This window comes from Falco rusticolus, chromosome 6, assembly GCF_015220075.1.
Source record: "Falco rusticolus isolate bFalRus1 chromosome 6, bFalRus1.pri, whole genome shotgun sequence".
In the NCBI taxonomy this organism is placed as follows: Eukaryota; Metazoa; Chordata; class Aves; order Falconiformes; family Falconidae; genus Falco; species Falco rusticolus.
Window position 1 is genome coordinate 71,526,921 of NC_051192.1, and position 17,188 is coordinate 71,544,108.

Sequence of the window (17,188 nt, forward strand, 5' to 3'; positions counted from 1 at the left end):
CCCACGTCCCGAGGACCCCTGCCCACAGTTCTTGGAAGAATTTGGGCAGGCAAAGGACTGATAAGCTAATTAACATACGAAGCGAGAGTAGGCGGGTTTAGGTAATGACTATATATAGGCGTTAATTGAATAGTCATTGTTTTATGGTATAAATATAAGATAGTTAGTTACTTCAGACATGCACGTTAGGCGGAAGGATCCCCCGTGCATCCAGCGCTGCCAGTAAAGGATACTTAGTCACCAAGAAATTTTGACTTCGTTCTTTAAATCACAATGCAGAGTTTCATCTGTGCATTCCATTACAAGTCACTGTCATGGTAAAACACACATATTTACATGAGTAGAACTACTACAGAGTGTATTTTATTTTAGAAGCTCAACATTTTAATTAATTGATCATTTTTAACTTTTGGTTTCATTTCCCCTTCTTTAAACGTCTAGATGGTCTAATAAATCTCATCCCAACAAAGATTTTGGTGAATTTGGCATTATTATTTGTTTTGTTAGTTTGTACTTTAAAGGTTTCAGGATGTTTTCCTGGTGGCCAGCAGTCCCCACAACTGTACCAAGTTCTTTTCACTGAAGTTTTAACACCAAATAAGTTGTTTTTGTATTCACCAACTTTTCTACATCACAATTACCTAGTAACAATCAACTCGAATCTTTATCCAGTCCTATTCACAACCAGCTTTCAAACATCTAAATTTCGCCATCAAAGATTCACCTTTATTCTGCTCAGACCCACTGCCTGCCCTAAAGGGGCCGTTATCGGTCCTGTTGTACTGCAAATGCTGCAGCAATTGGGGTGACGTTGTCAGGTCCTTCTGCTCAATTGTCAGCAACAGCAACCCCCTCCTCACCATCAGAAGGATTGGAGCAGGAGGTGCTCTTCCTGCTCTGTAGGTTACAAATACCTGCCTCTGCAACAGCACTTCTGTTTTAACTCGTTCTTACCCTGAATGCAAATCTGCTACTTGTTGCTTGTTGTTTTGTTTCTTATTCCTCTATATTTCTATTAAAATGATTTTAGCAAATCTGTAACAGGACTGCTAAGATTTTTCCCTGTGGTTTGACTAAGAAGGTGTTTTATGTATCAAGTTTCTCTTTTATGTTAAGAGTATTTCTAGCAATTATGAAAATACGCTAATCTTCATAAAAGTACTACTGTTAAGAGTGTTAGGATTTTCATTTAGAAAGAAGACAGGTGATGCTACATAATAATTAAACGGAAGGACACACGTAGTAACTAAGATAATTAAGCAGTGTTTGCCAAGGATGACCCTCTTAAATTGACACTTTCAATTTTATTTATGAGTTCTGGGAGTTGTCTGGCCTGCAGAGAGTTTGTGTAAAGTTGTTTTTGGTGAAATAGCATTTCTCCAGATTTTTGGGACTTTACTGATTCATCATTCAAATTTTGAAATTGTCATAGTGGAGCTGTAGGTCTTTTTAGTGCTTGTCCTAAGTAAAATTAATGCAGGAATTGTTACGAGTTTCATTTACTTATCCCTCCTTGTCAATATTTCTGGGTTGGTTTGTTTAAAGACCTTCTCACCCATGGCTGATTTCATTCCTTGGAGAGATTATTAATCTGGTTGGTAAAGGAAGCTACTTAAATGTGATATACCTAGAGTTTCATAAACCACCTGGCATGAGATTGTATTAGCCCCTGTGATATGTATTCAGTTTGGGGTGATTCAGTGTAAATAAAGTGGAATTTGAAGTCAACTGGAAATTGTTAAGTAATATTTCTGCAGTTTTCTGGGGTTTTGGGGAAGGAATAATTCTGTTTATTTCGTTATGTTCTGTAACTTGTGTTACATCAACTTGTCTTAACATTTTTATTAGCCTGAAGATTAGCAGTGATTAAATAATGATAAAGGCAAGCAGTCATGTAAAGATGCTGCATTACTTGTAAGCTGGTAGTGTGTTTTAAACTGACAGTAGTTAAACAACTTTTCACTTTGTCTAACTTCTAAGGTTGTTCCACTACAGCAATATAAGGGATAGAAATACTCTAAAAAGAACATCTGATACTCAGTTTATTAAAAGCTGTATTTGCTACTGAATGCAGTATGTATAAAAGCAAAATTTTGCTGGAAAGTCAGTCTAACCAGTTTTACCGTACTATATACTTAATTAGCTGCTTGTTGTTTTCTGATCAAGGTATTTCTGCATTTGTAGAAGTTTGGTCATCTAACAGAACAGAAAATTATTCAAACACATTTGAACAGCAACTTCTTGATATGGGAGCAAAAGTAAGTAAGCTATTTTGAAATAAATACAATAGGAAAGCTATTAGTGCTATTAGTTACGAACTAGCTTGCTTGTTCTGCTTGTCATGCGTATTTGTTCGTAGTATGAGTTTTTAAGGTACAGGAAGGAAGATAAACACAGGCCTGAGAAAAGACAGATATGCTGTAAAATTCATGCTAGTGACAGGTGGAAGATGTATTTAAAGCCTCCTTATATCTCTAAACATCTTTGTATATTAATATGATAGCATGCACTTGTGTATGGGGCTTGCCACATAGTGTGGGCAAGCCAAATCTCAGTGTTAAAAACCTTTGGTGTACAAGTATGTACCTTATGGGTTTTATGTTTTTTTTCTTGAACTTGTAGGCAGCTTAACTTGTAGGCAGCTGCTCTGTTGTTATTACAGTATTTTCTAACCCAGGTACCATGAAATTTTATTCTTCCATTCACTCTGCCACAAATGTGGTTAAACTCCAGAAAGTGTTAGTAGAAATACATCTGTCTTTGTATAAGTATCAGTGATTTTTTTCTGTATCAAGTATAGTTGACTTGTAGGTGCAAAGTATGTTTAATTGCCAGCTGTAAAATTTCCGCCAGAGATGAAAGTCAAACTGGCATCTTCCCTTCTTGTACATTATTACTGGTTAATGGAGATTTTTACAACCCACATCATGCTCTAAACATTTGTGTGAACTCCCAGTGCTTTTTAAGTGGGCATGTGTAGGTCTCCCCAAAGCCTCTTCTTGTATGAATTTAGCTGAGATAGTGTGACAGAACAGTAAATTAACTGTTTTTACTATAAAGCAAATACAGCTCTCACTAAGTACAGCACAAAAGAACAAGAAATATTTCTTACTTGAGTTATTATCAGATCTATGTAATTCTGTTCTGTTGGTACTAGATTTTTCTCACAGAAAATAGGAAAAAGCATAAGGCTCCAAAATACTTCAAGTTGATGAAAAACTAGCTGGATATGGTAGAAGGTGCAGGCAGATGATACAGATGAGCCTATTTAGAAAATCCCTGTGACTGAAAAGGTGTGGTCCTGCCTCTTCACTATTCCAGATGCTTCCCTTTTTATTGCATTGAGCACATGATAATAAGCTGGCTTGGCTCACTGTGTCAGGAAATAAAATTCTAAGTTAGTTTTTCACTAGATTTTTGATTCAGACATCTCAAGTGAGCTGAGCAGCAGAGGACATCCAGGGTAAGGGAGGAGATGTGAGGTTAGAAAGAGGTGTAAGGTAGTGCTCCTGCATCATTTGGAGGCAAAGCTCTATCAAGCATCTGTCTCCTTAGGACATGGGCTGTGAGTGGGATACTAGCATAAGTGAGTAAGCAACTGTATCTGGAGTCATAATACCAAAAGAGATTCATTGGTCTCTATACCTAGACACTTAAATATCATGGCTTTTTGTCTTCCAAGAAGTAATAAATCAGCTCACCACCATAAATTTTTGGAAAAGCTGAATAGTTTTCTTAAAGCCAAATACAGATCCAATATGTTGGGAGCCAAGTATAGTGGTGCAATTGAGAGCACAACAGAAAGCTACAGAGCTGTTTCCATTTGCTGTGCTGAGAAGATGCTGCTGTAAAATGAGTTGTATTGATCTCACCATGTCAACAGTCAAAACAGCTGATAAGTTTTATGTGTAGGATGTTGAGTCTTCACAAAAGGAACCTTTGGTTGTGAAGAATGGGGTATCTAGAACTAAAAAAATTATTGCTTAGTTGTCAATAGAGGCTGATAACTGAAAATTTGATCAGTTGTACAACATAATGAAAACATTAGGTATGATGTTTGTTGTACTGACTTAAGTTTTCTGTATTTCTCACTTTTTAAAATGTTTCCATGGGGATTTTTTTTTAGTACCTTCAGCCTTACCTCAAAACTAGAAGTGATCATATTTATTGATGAGAATTAGTTTAAAGGATGAGGTTAATTGTACTCTTTAAGCCTGTGAGTTTTTTGCAAAATAAAAGACGTCATTTGGGCATTTCTTTGAATAGTGGCATCTACTCTTACTAGCTGTTGCATAAAAAATTAAGTTGGGCTACATAAATAAAAATGTGGTAAGATGAATGATGCAGCTAGAGTAGGGAGATGAAAATGTTAACTTAAGAGAAAAGAAGTTTGAAAACAAAAGGCTAGTCTAGCCTTCTAGCATACTTGCATTGGCTTGATCAATGATCCTTGAGTTTCTATTGCTTGAGGCTTCTTGCAAAGGTGGGAAAGGTCAAAAGAGTCCTTGACATAATGTTTAGAATGTGTTTTTATGCTAATGGTTAATACATTGTAAAAGGACTATGCTAACTAGTTTCATTAGGTTTCTTCTGATTATCAGACTTAAAGATGAGCTCTTTGTGTATTTTGCAGGTTTCAAAAACTTTGAACAAGCATGTGACCCATGTAGTCTTCAAAGATGGACATCTGGCCACATGGAGAAAAGCACAGAAGATGGGTGTAAAAACAGTTTCTGTACTCTGGGTGGAGAAGTGAGTGCTCATGGATATAATGAATGTGACCTGTTCCAGAGAGAATGGATTGTAGTAGTGTTATTTCAAAACTAAAGTACAGTACTTTTTGGGTGGTTTTTTTAATGTACTTGTGATAGTGATTAATCTAAGTAAATGATAACTTTTCTATGACTGTTCCTATTACAAAGAATGTTACTTGCATAAAAAGGTAAAATGTTAACTCTTGAAAAATGAATGTGTTGAAGTAGTTCTGTAGTATATTTGTTAACCATCCAGTGTTCCACTCCTTTGCTCTCAGATGGCATGCATAGGCAAGTGAAGACAAGATATTTATGTTGAATAGAGTTCTTCCATTTTCATATGGAAAAACACATTTCATCAGGGACATTGTACTGTTTCTGTACTTAACTCCTGTAGTCAGAATATCTCCTTTCCAGAAAGAAAAAGATCTATATGTAGTCTGGTTTTGAAGACATTTGGCAGGTTCAGAACAGCACTGCTTGAAGAGTCTCAACTACCATATGGAAAAAGTTAAATTAAAAAAAAAAAAGAAAAAGAAAAAAAACCCCACAAATTTCAGCTGTGCAGCCAGTCCATAAGAATTTGCTAGTCCATAGCTGCTTCTCTGAGTTTACAAAGTGCTTTTGAGGTCTAACTCAGATTTCAGATGAAGCGCAAAATGCAGTGTTAAGAATATGCATGTGTTATACTTGAACACTCCAACTGATAGATTGCTGTGATGATAGAAATTAGAATATAAGTCAAGTAAAGAGGTCCTTTCCTATACCAGTTGTAATATACATGGAGAGATAAAGTCTGCTAAGTGCAAAAGTAAAAAAAAAAAGGGGGGGGGGGGAAGAGGTAAAAACTGAGCTCAGCCACCGCTTCAATGTAAGCCAGTACAACTGCAAAACTTGTGATGCAAGGCTGTTAGCCAGGCAAGAAGTTCATGCAGTTCTGCAGAAGGAGGATTTTTCTTTTTTTTCTTTATTTTTAAAAAGAATGTCGTATATAGAAGTTACCGCTGCACAACCAGCCAGCTTTAATACCAAGGGAGAAATACCTTAACCTCTCAAAAATGAGGGTCATGCAAAATTTTATTCATATAAACAGATCTTTCTGGGACCTGGTGCTATCTGAGTGTCTAGTAATGATGGTCATTTCAGTAGGAATTTTTGGTTATAAAACTAAATATGCTCTTCAGGTGGCTAAGTATATTAATATGGAATTTGAAACCTTAGTCACAGGAACTATAAGCTATTTGAGGACTTGGATGTGCTGTAGTACAAAGGAACCCAGAAAATTCCAGGTGAGTAACATCTGCAATGGAAGAAGAATGAGAGCCTTACAGCGTAGGGTGTAGGACGTTATCATGCAGAAATGCATTGTGATAGCACTTCGACCACAGGAGTCTCTTCTGCAATACTAGAAGGTATTGAGTGAATGAACACAGTGGAAAGCTCAGACAGAGAAACAGCTGGATATGTGATAATGTAGGGGACATCATGGAGCTTTGAGACCCAGGTATAAAAGCCTCAAGAAACTAACGGTTGCTGGATACCAGCAGCAAAGGAAAAGAAAAGAGAAAGGTTTGGGAGGGAGAACTTAAGCTGTTTGGTAGGAAAGAGAAGGCTAGAATCTTCGTGGTATTTTTTTAAAGTGTTCCTAGTGTCATGCTCTGGACAAGGCAAGGTCTTGGTATATGGCTTAGAAGATGAGGTTTGTGGGAACTGTGGGAATCATTTGAAGTAGAGATGTATGTTTTTGCAGAGGGGGACCCAAGCTTCAAGCTTTGGAACAGGCTGCCCAGGGAGATGATGAAATCGTTATCCCTGGAAGTGTAAAAAATGCATAATGTGGTGCTTAGGGACATGGTTTAATGGTGGACTTGGCAGTCCTGGGTTAACGGTTGGACTTGATGATCTCAAAGGTCTTCTCCAACCTAAATGACTCTATGATTCAGAGCTGTGAAGTATGATTGAAGTTCTCTGTAATCTTTTTCTTCTGCCTTTCAGTTTAAAGTTAATGCCAAAAGGTGCACAAGAACATACAACTTAAATTTATGTATACTCTAGGCAGAATTCATAGGAATGTGATATCCTTGAGCAAAGGTCAGGAGCGGGGGAAGCTCTATGTAAGAGATAGTAATGAATAGTCTCACTAGTCATAGGGTTATTCAAATGAGGCACAGACAATACAAAATTAAAATGAGTCTGTGCTAGCCTACGTGCTAAAACTTTTTGTAATAAGATGAGGGAACTGGAGTGCCTGACTTTGAATTACAGTATATCAGTATCTCATAGATGTGGCAGGCAGAAGACAGGCTGTTGAACCCTGGAACAATTTAAACCTGAAGGACTGAATAGTATGTGCCATTAAAATAGTGGTTCTGTATGAGTGAAAGCTTAGTTTGAACCCAATAACTGTGGAAGCAAATAATACAGAGTTTGTATGAGTTGAAGTTTTAGAGTTACTAAAACAAGATGGCTTGAATAACCAGCTCCTCCATTCAGTTCAGTAGCAAGTGGAGCATTCTCAGAATGGTCAGAAATGCTGGGAAATGTCATTTCAGGAAATGTAATAATAAAGGGCAACTTTCTAGTGTAGACTGGGGATTGGGTGACTCTTTCTGGAGTGCAGCGCAAAGCCAAATATTTTAGTTATTTCTTGGTCTTAATTGCTTTGTTGATGGTTGTTCAAATTCATAAAAACTTCTTGTAATTATGGCTACAGTATAAAACCAGCATTCATACTGGAACTCCAGAACCCAAGAAGTTCTGTGACAGTGCTCAAATTGAAAAAGAAGTTTACTTTAAATGGAAGAAGTTCTGTTAAGAAGCTAAGACAGTGAAGGGAGTAAGATTCTTGCAGGTGTCAAGGAGACTGAAGTGTAAGTCTTCTCTAAGTGTATCAGAAAGAAAATTATCATCATACTGCGTGAGGGGAGAATTGAAGATTTGGGGACTTAAGTAACTTTTCATAGCAGTTACCTCAACAGTAGTCAAAAATCAAATTAAATAGAACATAAAGCCTCATGTAGTGGAATGACAGAATTTTATCATGGTTACTTTTGGAATGTTGCCAGAGGATGGCAATGAGCATGACTGAAGTTACTGTTTTCTCACAAGATGTGATTGAAGAGACAAGAATACTTCAGCCTGGAAAAGAAGTGGGAGTGGAGGGGGAGAGACTCTTGTGAACACAAAGTTTGATATGTAAAGGCTGAATAAGGAAGAATGAGTATTTTCCTCTCCAGTAGAAGAATTGGAAAGCATCACATGAATATATCTGAGTGCACTTTCAGAGAAAACAATAAATGATGGTTTTTAGCAAAAGATGGTTAGGCTGTAGAACTGCTTGTTGCAGAATCATAGTCAGCAAAGATTTATGTGGGTTCAAAAAAATGCTGAAGCAATGAAACATGCAGTTTTATCAAAAACCAAATACAGTATTGCACCTGACCATCTCTAAACCAGAAACCTAGGAACATAACAAAGTAAACTGGGAATGTTTGGATGTGTTTTCGTGTGTTATCATTCCCTGAGCAGTGCTTGAGCCTCTGAGGAGCATGGCCTATGATCTGAAAAATGCTGACTTTTCTCCATAAAAGGCAGCACAAATTACAAGGGTTTGTGCAGTATTTAGTGAACATTGCCTTGCTGAACTTTTACTGGATTTCCAGTGTTCTCTACAATGATCTGCCTCAAACTTTTATTGGAAGCTTCTGTTTTATACTATGAGCATCTATTTTAATGCAGTTCTACAGTTTAATAGGAAGTAATTTGATTGGGAAGAAGACTCTTTAAAAAAAATTACAGTTGAAATTCTAAAAAAGTCATTACTCCATAGTAAATGTATTTTTAATTTTTTAAAAAGTGTTCCTTTTTTTTGTTTTCCAAGAATGGCAGATATGTCTGACTTTAAAAACAGTGCACAAAATTGTGGACTTGCTATAAGATTCATGTAAACAAATTGTAAGTTTAATGCAAAATAAGTGACAACTTTGGGATCACTGAAAAAAAAAATCTTGCTTCTTCAACTCAATTACCTTAGTAAGCAACCCAAAAAAACCCCAACCCAAAACCCAACAACAGAAAGAACCCTGCATAAGACAAAATTGCTACAATCTGTGTCCAAATTACGAACACTTAATGCTTCCAAATGAAACCCAGAATTGGGAAATGCTACCCATATATTCTTGGTACAGTAACTCATGTCACAAATAAGATAGATAGATAATTTACATTCAGATTTGTCTGCAAAGTAAAAAATTCTTGTAGGATATTTAATGGTCAATTTTTTCTCTGTTTAGCTTCTCTGAATGAATGTAAATTTTAATGTCATCTATATCTATGCTGATTATTATCCAGAATTTATATATAATAACAGCCACTGAAGTCCAGTGTGCTGGATATCTCTGTATGCTACTCCAGCGAACTCTAAACTCAGCGGGTTTGGCAAATACATGTAGTAGTTTGGCTCTTTTCTTTGTTAAAACTGAGTAACTAAACAGTTTTTAATTCTCCAGATAAAAACTTTATAGCAGTTAGATCACTAGGTGTCACTAGAATCACAGTTTTGAACGGCTTCTTGGGGAATCTAGTGTAGTCTATTACAGTTCCATACTCTTTCCCAAACTTGGAATGTTTTATTTATTTTCATAGAATCATTTAGGTTGGAAAAGACCTTTAAGATAATTAAGTCCAACTGTTAACCTTAGTGTACACAAGACTGCATCATATTTCAAGATAACTTTAGCTCCACTGTTCTAACATCAGTCTTCGAAATGGAAAGACAGGAAAAACTAGGGGTAAGGTATCAGCTGGATTTTTGGTTTTGTAATTAAAAAAAGTTTGCATAAGTGTAGATTGCTTCTCAATAAGGCGCTGTTTTTAGCATTGTATATACAAAGATAAGGCAGAAAACTGAGACTGATGGGTAAGATGTAAAAGCCAGGTCAGATGAAGCCTTCTTCCTCATTTGCCTGAAGAAAGAATTCTTTGTTGCCCCAACCATGACATTCTGTAGATCGGAGTTAGGAGTTTACTGTGGTTACAGTGATGAAGCTGACCTTAAGTTCATTAGGTAGTGAACAATGAAAGCCTACAGTCCTCACAAAAATCAGGGCAAGATTTGAGATTCGTGAGAATCTGGCCAGAAGGACTTAATGCAGTGATTTTTTTTTAATGTATGAAAAATAATATATGAGTAGGAATATTTGAGTTTCTTAATGGCAATTTAGAGGGCATCATTGGGGAAAAAAAACATCCTATATTTGGTGTGTAATAGAGGTTTTGTGTATTTTTAGCATTACAGTAATTAGGCTAAAGATACATACTTAGGAAGGGTTGGTGCTTCATTATTACAGGGCTCAGGCAACTCTCTTTGCAATAAAGGTTCTTATTCTTAAAAAGAAAAGCACCAGACCTGCTCTAATTTATTATACAGGTGTCAAGAAGCTGGAGTACGTGTTGATGAATCCTTATTCCCTGCAGTAGATGCTGATGAAGCATTACCACTACTGATCAAAAAAGTGAGTATGTGATTATTTGTGTTTGTTTTAGTTTTTTTAAATAGGCCTAGAGTATTAAACTTTAAAGTTTGAACTTGACTTCCTGACCTCAGGCATTTGAACTATTTGTTTTCAGAACATTCTGTAAATTCTACCTATCCATCTCAGTAGATTTTTAAAGGTAGGCTGTGTCTGTGCTTATGTGACATTTTGTCTGAAGAAAGGATAATAAAAATGGTTTATATATATTGGTGAATAAAGAAATGAAGATTTTAATTAAAATGACCTAATGACTAACTAATCAAAAAAGCTTGACTGTCATGTGGCTTATGTTTCGTGGAGTTATGACAAGCCCTCAAATCCTGATATTAAAAAAAAAATAAATCCTTCAAATCTTAGCTTTGCTGCAAGCAAAAAAGACAAGATAGGAAGTTAATCTCCTTTTTACTAAAATGTAACCTAAAAAAAAAATCTGCTACATTCTTTATTATTTCGTGTTAAAGTTCACTTGTAAACTTCTGCAATTACATGTTATTCTCAAGGAGGTGATAAGTAGCATAGAGTTAAACACTGATAATAAATGCTGTCATAAAGTGGTAGGTAAACAGAAAGCGTAGTTACTTCTTGCATTTTTATACCATATAATTAATAGTTTTGTGTGTCTTGTAGCACAAATGTATGCAGCCAAAAGGCTTTGTTGAAAAAAGTCCAGAAAATGATAGAAAGCTGCAGAGAAGACTGGACCAGATGGCTAAAGAATTAGATTTACAAAAGATAGCTGTTAATGCTGGTAAGAACTACTTTGGACTAAGATTCAAATATCTTAAGTTATTTCTTTAAAGCACTTCATGAGGTTTTTCTGGGGTTTTTTTACTTGTATGCATGTCAGCGTGAAAAATAGCTGACTTTTTATTGCAAGTTTGTGGTATTAAGGCATCTGTAGTGATGTCAGGTATAAGGAACCTATTTTTTACTAGGGTTTTTTTTTGAAAAAGAAACCCAAAACTTCAACTGAAGCTGTTATAGCATGTAAATATTAATGTATGAATGTAATTTCTTTGTGTAGAAACTGATGTGCCAGTTTTACTATTTGAAGACAATGGCTCGCTTGTATACAGCTCTCTTAAGATAAAAGATCAATATAGTGCAATGGAAAGAAGAATAAAGAAGGAAAACGGAGAAAATGTTTCTCCTACGGGTAAGAAGTTAAATTGTGCTTATCCATGAACATGCACAAATGGCTACTATTTTGGAGTGCTTCTCTTGCTCAGGCCTTCAGAATTTATTTCATCACTTACTTGATTGCATGTCCTCTCTTCTCAGGTTTCAAGTAGGTGTGAATGCTTTAGCTTTTAGTTGCTTTGTATTGAAGGTGACCAGAAGTCACAGAAGACAATGATTCTTAAATCACTAGACTGCTCAAGAGGACTAATGTTTAAGCTAGACTTCTGAAGCTTGTAAATTGGTTAAACTTCACAGGAAGACTTTAGATCTTATTTCCTGTTAACTTTTCATATGAACGCTGTACTTGACAGAGTTTGTAATGTTATTGCTCTGAAGCCAACAGTTTAAAAAAAAAAAAAAAAAAAAAAAGAGTCCAAAATTGATGAGGCATGTGTCCAGGTACTGAAGAACAGGATTAAAAAAAAATAACATTAGAATGACCAAATTGAATAAATCAGTTGATTTCAAAATGCAGATCCTGGTGAACCTGGTGAATTAAATCTAGATTGCAGTTTTCAAATAATTTTTTACTGGTTGATTTACCTTACTATGAAAATACTGAGATCTAAGTCATTACGTTTTGCGAGTGGTTATAAAAACTGTTGAAATGTGGAACATCTTTTGAGGGGAGAGGAATCTGTAGTATTTGCTACATTGACTGCATTGTCAGTTTATAATTTCAAAAATTATTGTGGGGGGGAAGTAAAGAACCAGTGACACATTGATGAAAAATTAAATCTTAATTTATTTTTATATGGCTTGTATTTGTTTTCTCTTTGAGTTTTAAAGTAATACCTTGAACCATTTTGAAAAGCAATGCTGCCATGTCAAGGCTTTGCTGCTAATTGCAGAATTTGACAGATACTTTAGTAAAATGCCTCAACTGCCTTAGAAAGGTCTATAATATTGCCATCATTCTTTAGGTTCAGAAAAAATGTGGTGCTGAGTTATCTAGAAAAAATTGCTTAAAATTGTAGAATATCTAATAGCTTTCTTGTTACTATGTAAATTTGAGATGCTGCTGGGCAGTCTATAATAATTTATATGGTTATAGTTAATTGGCAGAGTAATGCGTTTTCTCTTGCAATAGAGCTGTTCTGAAGTATGTATAGATGGTGTGGAAATCTGTATGTTTGCATAGGGCTAACTAGTTTATTATTTACAAATTCCTAGCTTCACAAGCATCTCAAATACCTCCAAGCAGTTCACCAGGAGACTGTCCGCTGTCTACTTGTGTGTTAACTAATTCAGAAGATATATCATTACCAGGTAACTAACACAACTTTTTTTATACATATGCGTGTGTGTGTGTGTGTATACACACACATACTCTAAAACATGGCCTGCTAACTTACTTTGTGAAGTACTGCATACTGAAATGGTAACTGTACATCATCGTTCATATTTAAAGCTGAATTATTTTAGTTTTTCTTAACTGGCAAAGTATGTAGAAGATTTCAAGGAAAACGGAGCATGAGGAATCACATTGGGCGAGTGCTCTGCCTTACTGCTGTGTTGCTTGCCTCACTTCCTCCTCTTTCCTCACACCACTGATGGTTTCTTGTCCTGTCATGGTGTCAGGCTTCTCTGCTCTTACAGTGGTCATGTAAAGAATACAGAGTGAGTGCTAAACAGTGTGATGTGGGAAGCAAAAAAAAACAACTGAGAGAGACAGCTCAGAGAACTGAAATGTCTTCCAAATTTTCAATTGAAAAACTTGCATTTAAAAGGAAACCTAATGTATTTTCCAGCTCAAGTATTCAGGTTTCAAAGAAATTAAGAGTAAAAATAAATCAGCTTTAAAATGTTGTACGGGTGCAGATGAATTCAAGTAGTTTATTATCAAGATTCTTATTCTCATAAAGTTAGGGGTTTGTTCCTGTGTTTTGGCATAGTAGCAGGATATAAGGGAAAAAATTGTGACAGCTGTTGAGCTGTGTCAGTGGGCATCTAAAGAGCATTGATCATGTATGCAATGGGTACGTACTTCAGACCTCATGTCTTCTGTCAGTCACATGAGCAAAAAGCTGAAGTGAGACGCTGGTGTTTGATCTCGGTAGAAAAATAAGGAGAAGATAGTCTTTAGAATTCATAATGAGGGCCACCTGAGCAGTTCTCTGAGTACTCTCTGTTCTACCTCAACAGTAAGCTATACCTCATGCTGTTTACAGGTGTTGTATTTTGTTGACATCCTACAGGAATTCTGTCATGCTGGCTTACTTGAGAACAGGGCCGGTATCTTGTAGGCTGAGACAGCTTAGTATATCTTCATGCAGTGTTAGGGAAAAGTAACAGCTTAATACTGGAATTAGCATAGCTATGCCAATAAACTTTATTTTGGTAAATTACTTCTGTGCCGATGAGATTGAACATCATGATTTGAGAGCTTTGCAACTGCACAGTGTAATCATGTTGAGAATAGACTTCCACATCTCATGACAATATTAGCTTCCATCTGATGCTCTGTGACAGTGGCCCTTATATTTGTGTTTGCAAGATAGTGAATAGAGTATATGGTGTGTATATATGAATATATATATGATAGAATATGTTGGTTAATAATGGTTAATGCTCAAGAATCCAGTTTAATTTGAGGATTTAAGTTAAGACTTTTTCAACTGTCAGTATGGGAGTCTGATTGCATCATGTCATTGTCTTAATTTAGGTAGCTACACCATGTGTTTAAAAATATTTATGTTTACTAAGGAAATAACGTCAAGATTTCCCCTAAAACCTACAGGAGCACTTACAGGAATATTCCTGAAACATTGCACTCAATGTGTATTTAAACAAAAGCATCTATTGCAATAATCAGATTAGAACAGGATTTTTAAAAGTGTATTCTGAATAATTAGAGATACTAGCCTGTTTCAGAGCGATTTATTGGGAAGAGTTAAGAATAAATTCTGTGTATCACCTCCCCCAAAATAATTTCATAAGAATAGCTACAAGAAATGACATATTTTTCCACATTCTAACTATTTTTAATACATTGTGTAATGTATGTGGTATGATACTGTGATGTTGTATTTAATTTCATCTTAACTGCAGAAACTACAAGGTGGTGATAATGCTGTGGTAGTAAAAATTTTCACTGCATTTCCAGTATTACTACAGCTTGCTTTACCAGTGTAAAATCTTGCTGATTTTCTCCACAAGTGCAAGAGTGAGAGGGAGTTTCTCTGCTGTTTTGTTTCCAGAAAGCAGAACAGGACTTATGGGTACTTACTACCATGTAAGAAGACATGATAGCTAAAGCTTTTGTAGCTTCTTGTCAACACAGAATGTGCTTTGTTTCTAATCTATTTTCAGTTTAGTTTTTGATGACTTGCCACGTAATATCCAGAGAAGTGGCTAAATCCTTGTTTTCTTCTTTCAGTAATTTCATTCATATTTTTCTAAGAAATTGGTACTCTCTGTTCTGTTAAATACATTAATATTGCCACTCTTTCTATTTTGCAGGAGAGCAAATGGAAGACTGCTTGAACACAAGTTATGATTTTCTTCGGGTAACTGATAAATTAGAGAGACTGCAAGCAGAAGTAGTAAAACACGCCTGTGATACGTGGACTAATATTCATGTATCCATGAGTACATCAGTAAATTCTCCCTCATGTAGCTATGAGCAGAAGAGCTTAACACCAAAAATACGTAGCAGAAGATGCTTAAGAAAGAAAGAGATGTTGCAGCACACTTTGATTGATAAATTGTCTTTAGAAAAGAAAGATCTACAAAACTTTCCAAAGAAAAATCAGAAGGATGAAAATAGCATGACTACTTCAGTTGCAAATGGAAGTTCTCTTCTCCAAATCAAAGGCTTGGGTCATGTTACTTCTTCCAAAAAAAAAGTCAAGTTAAATACTCTTCCTGCTTTGATTGATGATCTCTCTAATTCATCTATGAATAGTGAAGACTTAAATACATGTTCATTGGATAGAAGCTTCCCTGTTCACAGAAATGATTGTATTCTTAAAAACAGGAGGAGGAAGAAACTACAAGCACTACCTAGTCTGAAACTGGCTACCTCAGAACTGTGTTCATCAGGGTCTAAAGAGTTCTTGCAAGCAGTTACTACATATAGCAAGTCTTATTTCACTGAAGAGGCTTCTTATGAAGACTTCTTTTCATCAAATTACTTGAATGAAAATAAAGTACAGGTACGAGTACCAAAGGAATCACAGAATTCTCCTGAGTTTTGTTGCAAAGACTCTCTTACATGCATGGACTCACTTTATTTGAATTTCTGTATGCCACATGCTACTTCCAAAAAAAGGAGGAAAAAGTCTATTTCAGCAAGTGATGTTTCAGTAAAGAAAAACTTCACACCAGCTGAACATCCTGGAAGTGTACCATTAAATTATGTGTCAGATGGTGAACATGCTGACACTGCAGAAGCTCTAGATTCTGATGATGTAAATAAGCTGCCTCAGCATGCTCATGGAAAACCTACAGAAAAAATGTGAATTATTGTACTCATACTACCGGTAAGTTGCTACACAGAGCTGGAAAATGAAAAGATGTCATACTGTATTGGATATACATACTCACGCAACTAAATTGCAAAATGAACTGCAAAAATGAAAAGTATTTCAGAATTACACTAAAAGAAAATGCTGCAGTACTGACTTGATTTCTGAGTAAAATTAATCATAGAATAATAGAATCATTTAATTTTTTACCTTTGAGATCATCAAGGCCAACCATTAACCTGGGACTGCCAAGTACATCACTAGGCCATGTCCCTAAGCACCAGATCTACTCATTTTTTAAACACCTTCAGGGATGGTGATTCCACCACATCCCTGAGCAGCCTGTTCCAACATGTGACCACACTGTCAGTGAAGAAATTTTCCTAATACCTAATCTAAACTTCCCCTGCCATAACTTAAGGCTATTTCCTTTTGTCTCGTTTCTAATTATCTGGGAAGAGAGACCTACCCCCACCTGCCTACAGCCTCCTTTCAGGTAGTTGTAGAGAGCAATAAGATGCCCCTCTGAGTCTCCTTTTCTCCAGACTAAACAACCCCAGTTTCCTCAGCTGCTTCTCATAAGGCTTGCTCTCCAGACCCTTCAACGGCTTAATTGCCCTTCTCTGGACACTCTGCAGCACCTCTGGTAGGGAGTTGCCCAAAATGAACAAAGTATTTGAGGTGCAGCCTCACCACTGCTGAGTATAAGGGGACAATCACTTACCTTGTCCTGCTGGCCACACTGTTTTGGAAACAAGCCAATATGCACTTGGCCTTCTTGGCCACCTGGGCACGCTGCTGGCTCATGTTCAGCTGCTGTCAACCAGCACCCCCAGGCCCTTTCCCACCAGGCAGCTTCCCAGCCACTCTTCCCCAAGCCTGTAGCGTTGCATGGGCTTGTTGTGACCCAAGGGCAGGACCCGGCACTTCTTGTTGGACCTCATACAATTGGCCTCAGACCATTGACCCAGCGTGTCTGGATCCTTCTGTAAAGCCTTCGTCTCCTCAAGCAGGTTAACAGTCCTGCCCAACTTGGTGTCATCTGCAAACTCACTGAGGGAACACTCAATCCCCTCATCCAGATCGTTGATAAAGATATTAACCGGAACTGGCCCTGATACTGAGCCCTGAGGAACATCACTTGTGACTGGCTGTCAGCTGGATGTGACTCCATTTACAACCACTCTTTGGGCTTGGCTGTACAGCCAGCTTGTAACCCAGTGTAGAGTACACCCATCCAAGCTAAAAG

General features: G+C 36.6%; 1 protein-coding gene across 3 annotated transcripts in view; it reads left to right on the forward strand.

Moving 5' to 3' along the window:
* MCPH1 (microcephalin 1) overlaps window positions 1–17,188 on the forward strand; it is a 50,700-nt gene that overhangs the window by 2,124 nt on the left and 31,388 nt on the right. The window contains exons 2-8 of one of the 3 annotated variants that reach the window (XR_005104898.1): window positions 2,167–2,258; window positions 4,634–4,752; window positions 10,183–10,267; window positions 10,916–11,036; window positions 11,313–11,444; window positions 12,644–12,739; window positions 14,933–15,954. Coding sequence is in view for 2 of the 3 variants with exons in the window: in XM_037391904.1 (XP_037247801.1) it covers window positions 2,167–2,258; window positions 4,634–4,752; window positions 10,183–10,267; window positions 10,916–11,036; window positions 11,313–11,444; window positions 12,644–12,739; window positions 14,933–15,933 (1,646 nt within the window). In the remaining variant the exon portion in view is untranslated. Of the gene's footprint in view, window positions 1–2,166; window positions 2,259–4,633; window positions 4,753–10,182; window positions 10,272–10,915; window positions 11,037–11,312; window positions 11,445–12,643; window positions 12,740–14,932; window positions 16,731–17,188 lie in introns of those variants that run through there. The other 2 variants (XM_037391904.1, XM_037391905.1) reach the window with 2 other exon arrangements.